Source organism: Epinephelus lanceolatus, chromosome 11 (genome assembly GCF_041903045.1).
Source record: "Epinephelus lanceolatus isolate andai-2023 chromosome 11, ASM4190304v1, whole genome shotgun sequence".
NCBI lineage: Eukaryota > Metazoa > Chordata > Actinopteri > Perciformes > Serranidae > Epinephelus > Epinephelus lanceolatus.
This window is the reverse complement of record NC_135744.1, coordinates 31,881,545-31,890,803: the sequence shown is the minus strand read 5'-3', so window position 1 is coordinate 31,890,803 and position 9,259 is coordinate 31,881,545. Positions and strand designations below refer to the sequence as shown.

Sequence of the window (9,259 nt, the reverse complement as noted above, 5' to 3'; positions counted from 1 at the left end):
AATTTAACTCAGATGTAACAGCTAAACAAAGAAACCCAACTCCCAAAGCCCAACCTGACTTTCAGCTTTTTGAACTATTTGATTTGGATGGAACCTTGTTTGTTTTGGAGGCACCACACTTTGTGGTGTGCCTCCTTTATTCTCATAGTGCTCTACAAAAGTGTTAAACCATCTTTCTTGTGCAAAAATGAAGAATAACAATCCAGCACATCATTCTTTATATGACTTTTATTGAAATCTTCAGCACATTATAAATTCAAGCATTGCTGTAAAACATTTAACAAAGCATTGCATGTCAGAAATCATCTCTTTTAACAATGTTTGAACAACACTTAAGTAAAAATAAAATTTGTTACATCTTGAACACAAAATCTTATTAAAAGGAGGGGAAGATAAATTTATAAAATGTTTCATTTGTACACACAAAACACATCCTGCTGATGTGGAAACAAACATCCTACAACAGCTGCAGTCATGTTCCCTCAGGCTGTCTCTCTCTCTTACACACACACACACACACACACACTGAAAATGTCCTTTGACTCTTTGTTTGATATACAAAGGACCATACATGCTGTTGCTTATGATAGATATAAGATACAAATCTAAGATCCAAAAACTAAAAAACACAATACAAATCTATTTAAAACACAGACACACAGTGGAATATATGGTGTTAGAATACATTACAAATACACTTTATTACATAAATATAAAATAAGCTCACACATATGGTGTGGGTGGCAACCGAAACAGTCTTTTATATGTCCAACAGTTAAACTGTGAGGAAGAAGATAGAGTTGTTTCCTGGGGCCGTATCATGGAGCCATCTTTAGTTTCAGTCTCAGCAGAAACTCTCCTAAGCAAATATTACATGCAAAACACACACACACACACACACACACACACACACACACACACACACACGGAACAATCACACAACCAAATCCATGTAAAATGAGAGCTGGCTTTTCCTTGTCATTGTCAGTGACACACAGTATTTTCTCTGAAAGTTTCAGTGAAACACGACACCAGCACGCCAACAGCTAATGGTAGAGCGACACAAAAGAAGCAGGTGTTTTCAGATTCACATAATGCCATAGACATAGTTTGGGTATAAATACAACATGTCCTTATAGCATTTAAAAAAAAAATCAAAGTTATGTTTTACAGGAAAACAGGCTCTAATGTTCATATAATGAAAATAGGAACCTTTTTTAACAAGACACACCTGCTGGATTATAGCAGAGCAAAGACATTATGATAATGCAAATGAACATGCCGGCTAAAAGCAAAGCAGAAAGATCAATATTTGTACAAACATCTTCATCTCGGAGTCTTTTTGTGGGATTCACCCTGTGGCTTCAGATAGCAAAATTCAACACAGACACACAGAAACACAAATGTGCAACAAACATTTTCATTTCATCCTACATTCCAAATCACTCTGTCGGAGACTTCTGTTCAAACATAGTCTTTCCTGTCGTATCCTGCACCTGCACTGGTGCTGCGTGGGGCAGAGTAGGCCATCCGGGGCGGCTTGTACTGCTTCTCTTTTGGCGGGCAGCTGCTGCACAGCATTGCCCCACCAATCAGAAGCAGGGCAGCTCCTGCCCAGCCGATGTAGAGAGCCGCTCCCAGCTCCCTCCTCTGCGCGGAGGTCAGGATGGGGTTGTAGAAATCCCTGATGACGACGCTGGCCGTCCAAGACACAGGAATGAGAACCAAAAGGCCGCCGAGGAGGAAGAAGATTCCAGCGATGATCATCACTTTGGCTTTGGCTGCCTCCTCATCGATGCAGTTGGTGCACTTGGCGCCGACAATGGAGATCATAACCCCCAGCACTCCGAGTATGATGGCGATGATCATCATGGCTCTGGAGGCCTGTAGCTCCTGAGGCAAGGCCAGTAGCGAGTCGTAGACCTTGCATTGCATCTGGCCCGTGCTCTGGGTGACACAGTTCATCCATAAACCTTCCCAGATGGTCTGAGCTGTGATGATGTTGGCTCCGACGAAGGCCGACACCCTCCACATTGGCAGGGCGCATGTCACTATTGCAATGATAAAACCAATGACTCCAAGGGCAATGCCCACGATCTCCATACCCATCGACATGTTGACTCTTTGTCTGATGACAGAACAAAACTTAAATGGTGAGTCCACGGATTTTCCAGCAAAACTATCAGATCACAATGAACACCTGCCTCTACTGTTCAGTCGTCCTTGAAAAGTGTGAGCACCTGGAAGGGTGTGATGTCGCTATGAGATGCTGCCACGGAAACATCTGATCCTTTATACCTCAGGGGAGTAAGGAGGAGTCCCCTGGTGATGATGTCAACAGGAGGCTGTCTTCACCTAAAAAAAAAAGCACCACCTGTTCACAGTTAGTGGAGGAGGGGAGCTGGAGGCAGGGTGGGTGAGGGAGGATGTGATGTTCAGAGGGTGTGGCTGTAGGTGGTGGGGGTTGGTTGCTGGTGCGATGGCTGCTCTCTTGAGAAAAAGGAAGAGGAAGTTCTGGATAAAATGGCTTAAAATCAGCAACTATGGTTCCTTTAACATAAATACTGACTTACATCTTTGCAGTAGTTAACCACAGTGGAGAGCTGAGAGGTAGCTCTAGCCTCTGGCTACTTGGGCACCTTGTTGTGTGTAAGCATGGAAATATAAACACACACACAATGGTGCAAACACACACTCAGGCTACAAGTAGGCTCTGATACTATTGATCTTGTCTTGCTTCCTGGTTCCAGTTGTGTGGGTTTCTTAAACAGTTAGGATTCGGTGTTGGGAAAACAATCCCAAAAGCTCGTCTGGAAACCGGAATAACTGCACCCAGAGCAAATATGAGCAGAGAGAAAACATAATAGACCGGTTCTCAAACACCTTTAGCATACAGACAGCATGATCTTCTCAGTATCGGTTGGACTCTTTACACTGACCAAACATTTCCTGGAGACACATGTGGTTGAGTTTAAAATTAGAAATGTATACTGTTGCTTGCAGCAGTATTTTAACCCTTGTTGAAGACTGGTCAAACAAGCCAGAAAATTATAATTTTTACAGAAAATTAGGATTTGTATTTTTTTTTTTTGTTCCAAAAAAAGGAAAAGGAATGAGAAATGTACAGTTACACTTTCAGAGACACCTTATAATTTACTGTAAATAGGTTAAATGTAGGTGAAACAACCTTCTTCATAAAACAGATGCATATTTTTTTTAACTGATGCCTCAAATTTTCCTACAATGATCTATGTAATTCTGTACTAGTTGTAGGGAAAATAGGAATATTCTTGTACAAAGCTCCATGTAAACCAAAGTAAATATTAATTCTTTATTAATGTGTTATTGTGAACATTATTCTGCATTGATGTTCAATTGCAAGCTTGTCTGTAGACAAATTGCACATTTTTGCATGTTCAGGGACTCTTTAGATGATGCAGCCAGCAACTGGAATTAAAGGATAGCTTCACAATTTTTAAAGTCTGCCTGGAAACAACAGTCAGGTACACTAATGAGCATTGAAACAGTGTTTGTATGTTGTAATTATTCCTACTGTTTATTTACTTTACAGTGTAAGTGATGGGGTCGTAATCCACAGCAGGCAACAAACGAATTTGTCAGATACTGCCGCTTTGTTTGTGATCTCTGTGTCAGATACAGAAACACAGAGGCACCTTTTGCGCAGTATGAAAACGCACTGGCCGGCGGCCACCTTAGTGTAAAGAGCGAGAAAGTCCCTAAGGCAGGCGGGAGTGGAGGTGGACGAGTCAAACAAGTTCCTGCTGTTTATTTCCAATGTAATACTAAAGTCGACTGAGTTATTTTGATAACAGAGTCATGTGTTAGTATGTGTGGTAGGGAGGTATGTCACATGATGCTGCATGATGTTAGAAACAACCATACTTATTTTAAGCCAAACCATGGTGTTTTTCTCTCAACCTAACCACCTGCTTTTGTTGCCTAAACATAAGAAAATAAACATAAAAATGAGATGTTTTACCTATGTTGTAATTTATTTTGAAAAATACTGGTAAAAGTAACCGTAATTTTTACTGACATTACCCGTAATGATTACAGACATGTCGCGTTCGGACGGGACTAAAATCCCTGGTAATAATTACTTTACCCCACGTCTCCACGTTAACCTAATCCTGCCCGAATAGGGCTTTAGACAGTAGGGATCAAAATGGGTTGAAGCTTCAGAAAACATTCCAACACATCCCGCTTATTTGTCACCCGTCTGTTGAGGTACCCAGCACGCTGATCTGATGCTAAAAGGTGGAGCATGAAACACTGCAGTCTGTTAATGGGTCGAGAGAGAGTCGTCACTCTTGCTCGACTACAGTGGACTGTGACCACTGTTCCTATGGATGCAAGGTTACATACATTAGTCAAATATAACTATAAAAATAAAAGATGTTTTGCTGCTTTTTCATCGTTACTAGTTAACATTTAGCAGCTATAGACTAAGAAAAAAAACTGAATTCATTGTGCCACTCAAAGGCTACCATCGGCAGCCATTGGCAGCTTTTAAAGTGGAATGTTTGCTTGCATGTTACTCGATGCATGAGTTGACACAGTGAATCAGTCAACACACCTTAAATGTCAGCATGACAACTTTGACCTTTCTGTTTGTTGTTATTCTCTCTCCTGCATAGCATGTGATTTAATGATGATTGGATCTTCAAGCATTTAAAAAATGTGTATGAATTTCAACTGGCTCCAGTGCACGCTATTATGACGTGCCCTAGTGTCAAATGTTGCGTCTAAACATGCTAATATATATATATATATATATATATATATATATATATATATTTTTTTTTTTTTTTTCTCATCTTGTTACATGATCAAATAGACACTTTATGTTGCATCAACACACACATTACACAGTAACTGTGTTTGCATATCTGTATAAGACAAAAATACCAAAGGAAATAAGAAATTATTAATTTAATTGAATAGTTTTATTTATATATAGTTTATGTTGGGTAAACATCTATTCATAGATTGCCACTATTTAGCAAAAAAAACCCAAAAACATTAAGTAGATGAATTTGCAATTTTCGAGGGCATAAAAAGCAAATGGCACAACTTTTGATTTTATGTCGGTTCTTCTTTGATCACAGTTGTATTTTTGAGCTCTTCTCCCAACTCTGTACAGCCCCCCCCCCACTCAACGAGCCCTAGTGCAACCACACTTTCTATGTTTATGCCCCTGATTTAGAGTGTACCAGTTAATTTTCCAAATATTTGGTGCCAATTTACGCTATCCTCTAAATATGTTGGGATTGCTACAAAATACAGCCAAGTGTCACTAATATAATTTGTCATTATCATGTCATTATCAAGAGGAGTACACAACAGGGCAACTTTTATCTTTTCAGAAACATCACTCATCTCCAAATCTCAAGGGGCTACAACTGCTCTTTGCTTATAGGTTTGAATAACAGGCTAATCCAATGTTTTAGTAAAACACACATTTACATGTGACAGAAAATTGTCCTCGCAGATGTCCTTTACGTTATGAGTATGGAGCCCAAAATACTTCTCACAGCAACATCAAAGAAAAACAAACCCTAAGGCTCAACAACAGGGAGGCTCTGTTTGTCCTTTCATTGTGTTTATGTAACAACACCAGCTGACGCATCACCACCAAGATAACAGCGATAACCTTTACGCTACCTGTATCAGTACACCGACCGACCGGTGTTGACCAGCTGCTTGCGTAGCTAAAACAAGAGCCAGTGTCTGTTCTTGTCAATTAGTAAAGATATCTTTTCCATATAAAACCATGTAAGTTGGTATCACTGTGGAAGAATGAAAGCTAAAACTAAGACACGCCTATATGTGTTTAAATTATGATGTCACCAATTTACAAGCTACCCAGCAGTATATAAAGAAATTAACAAATAGTCCCATTTTTACAAGCTGCAACATTGAAGGGATGTACAATTAAATTAATCAAGAACTATGTTTGATTGGCTGCTACTTTTGCCAGGTCTTTCTTCCTTATTGAATAAAGGTAAAATATAATATAATATAAAATAAAATATTTTTTTTTCATAATGAGTACTTTTGCTTTTGGAAGCTTAATTTTAATTCTAATATTTTTGTATTTATAAAAGAAATTTGAATGCAGGACCTTTTCTTATTTTACTTCTAACAGAGTATACTGTATATACATACAGTATTGCTATTTTTACCTAAGTAAAAGTACTTCTTCCACCACAAGGTGTTCATTGGTGTGGTCCTTTATATTCACAGAGGAGTTTTGAAAACTTGAAGAGGTTTGTTCAGAGGAGCAGAAATAGGTCATGTGTAGTAATGCTCCTGGTGCAAAACAAAAAGGCTGCTCTGCACCTGCCAGAAGACAGAGGGATAATTTGACTATTCAAACGAGGAAAGAGTTGGTATGTGGTTCAGACACTGAGTCAGACACCAACAGAAGGGACTGCCCTCAACATATCATCAGAGCCTAAAAGAAGATATCTGTCACACCTAACTCTGAAATCACTCACATCGCCAACATCTTTTTTTTAATGCTGGTTTTGTCAAAGATAAAAAACAAAACAAGAAGGTAAAAACAAACACGAATGAAATAACTTCTTTTCTTTTTAAAATGTGCTCAAGTTGTCTTCATCTTGTTGTTAATCGTAATTTGTGTTGATTTGAGTCACCACTTTCATTTCAACAGTATGTAGAAGCAAAACCTCATCATATTTAATATTTAAACATGCAATGACCTTAATAATTTTTAAACTGAACCAGGATAAACTCGGCCCACATAATGTTTCAGGGTGAAAATCTTTACTTTTACTTTATTATTATTACTTTATTATTTAAGTTTTTTTAATCATTTCAGTCGATCTCAAAACAATACATTTGCAGTCATATAGTAAACTCTCATTATTGGAAGTACATTAAATGTTTAAACAACAAAAGTCATGTTATATAAAGGCATCAACCTTTGTAGAAACACAGCCTCATAATGCTGCATGTGAAGTGTGATAGAGACAGAAAATCACACACATATCACCCAACCAAATGTTCATTTTACATAACCTCTCTTTACAGTCCACTCCGCCATGTTGACCTTGCTTTGAGCTCCATTTTGGTTGACTGTACAATGTTCAACGTCCGTGACTATGTGTGTATTTTGTAATAATAGCAGGAAAGCTAATACCCCCCTAGAGACACAACAATGTCTCTGTTTGCTTTATATATATACATGTACACACTGATCAGTACAAGAAGGAACATTCACAACATAATGTTACGAGCACAAATAATAAATATATATGAGATGAAGTCTCCTCGTTGAACTGACCACATAGACCAAATTTTCAAACTTCTCTTACCATATTTGGTCACATCTTGTTAAACTGGCTTTAGACCAATGGTAACTGTAAACAGTACTATCAAACATCTGTAAAGAGCTTTTAAACCTCAAAAATATATAAAACCCAGTCTCCATATTTACACTTATTTATGGTCATAAATATCCACAAATTGGTTTGGCTCTTTTACCATTTTCTAGTGAACAACTGGCTCCACTAAAAACCAGTTTAATCATTATGTAGCTACACTTTTGTACACATTTCTTGACAATGCACAAATAAGCAGGATCCAAGTGGAACTAGAGTTCACAACTCCTCCTACTCCCCCCTCAGTCCTGTCCTCTTCCCTCACACGTAGTCCCTTCTGTTGTAGGAGCTTGGGGCGTTCGACCTCGCTGTGGTGGAGTATGCTACACGGCTCTGGGGGTGCACACTGTACCTCAGTGGTTTCTCATCCTGCGGTGGGCAACTGCAACAGAGGATGAATCCTCCAATCAGCAGCAGAGCCGCAGCAGCCCAGCCCAGATACAGCGCTGCACCGATTTCCATCTTCTGAGCCGAGGGGATGATTGGGCTGTAGAACTCATACACGATGGTGTGTGCTGACCAGGAGACGGGCACCAGCTGGGTCAGAGCTGCTGTGATGAACAAGGCACCCGAGGCAATCATCACCTTGGCTTTAACCCCTTCTTCCTCAATGCAGTTGGTGCACTTTGCTCCTACTGTAGAGATGAGGAGAGCCACCACCACCACGATGATGGAGATGACGGTGAGCGCCCTGGCGGCCTGTAGGTCCTGAGGTAAAGCCAACATGGAGTCGTAGACCTTACACTGCATCTGCCCCGTGCTCTGGAACACACAGTTCATCCACAGGCCCTCCCAGTACACCTGAGCTGTGACGATGTTGGAGCCAATGAAAGCGGAGACCCTCCACATTGGCAAGGCACAGCTGGTCACACTCAGCAGCAAGCCGAGCACTGACAGAATGACGCCGACAAGTTCAAGTCCCAAAGACACCATTGTGCACTCAGACAGGCGTCCACTCTTCGCCCCAAAAGTTCCTTTGTTTGTCTTTCCACTCCTCTTGGTTCCCTTTTATTGAATTCTCTCTTGCACTGTGCTCTTTCCTTCCCTTTCCCCCTTTTACTGTCCAGCAAAAGTCTAATGGCCTTCTGGATTTTGCCCTTAAGCCTCCTCTTTGCCAGCTCCTCTTTCCCCCAAGTACGCCTCCTCCTCAAACTGTAGCTCCCACACCTGCTGCTGATTCCAGAAGTGTCGACTTGTCAGTGTGTTTCCTCCTCTCTGCCGTGTGTACGTGTCCGCTCAGACGTTGTTTTCCAGTGTTCTGCTGCTCTTAAGGAGTCGATGACCCTTATCTGTGTATCGTTTTATTACTAAGTGGTCAGGCCCTGCTGCGAGGTGACATCACTCGTCAAACCAAGCCAATCAGGCAAGTCCTGGGCATTGGCCTCGTTTACCACCTGGGTGTGTTGGTGCTCGTTTGTGTGCTTTTTCAAATGAAGAGTAGTTTTATGGTTTAACCTTTTGCCCATGGTAGCTCTGGGTGTGTCTGCTTTACTGCTGTCAGTAGGTAATAAGTGGCCAGGCAGAGCTTGTTATGTGGTTGAGAGGTGACCACATGAGACTGTAACGGATATACAGTGTATTAGATGTGTGTATGTGTGAGTGTGTGTATGTTTGCATAGAGTGGGATTGTGTTTGAGTGAGACTGAGGAAGAGAAAAAGAGAACTTCACCTCATATTTCATCAGGCTTTCTCAGTCTGTTTTCTGTTCTGTTTTTATTTTATTTTATTTTTTCAGTTTTGATTTAGTGCTTTAATGTTTATATAGTCTCAACAAAAACATGAAGTGACGGTTTTTATATCAGTTTTTATTACACCTACCATCTCTACTGGGT

The 9,259-nt window shown here is 40.2% G+C and overlaps 2 protein-coding genes across 2 annotated transcripts; both read right to left on the bottom strand.

Annotated features, from left to right (window-relative positions):
• Nucleotides 1–210: 210 nt before the first annotated feature.
• LOC117261804 (claudin-3) lies at nucleotides 211–2,281 on the bottom strand. Its single transcript, XM_033634318.2, has one exon. The coding sequence runs from the start codon at nucleotides 2,113–2,115 to the stop codon at nucleotides 1,465–1,467; it is 651 nt and encodes a 216-aa protein (XP_033490209.1). The 5' UTR covers nucleotides 2,116–2,281; the 3' UTR covers nucleotides 211–1,464.
• Nucleotides 2,282–6,508: 4,227 nt separating this feature from the next.
• LOC117262117 (claudin-4) lies at nucleotides 6,509–8,713 on the bottom strand. Its single transcript, XM_033634824.2, has one exon. It carries the CDS (start codon nucleotides 8,358–8,360, stop codon nucleotides 7,689–7,691), a length of 672 nt encoding a protein of 223 aa, XP_033490715.1. The 5' UTR covers nucleotides 8,361–8,713; the 3' UTR covers nucleotides 6,509–7,688.
• Nucleotides 8,714–9,259: the final 546 nt, after the last annotated feature.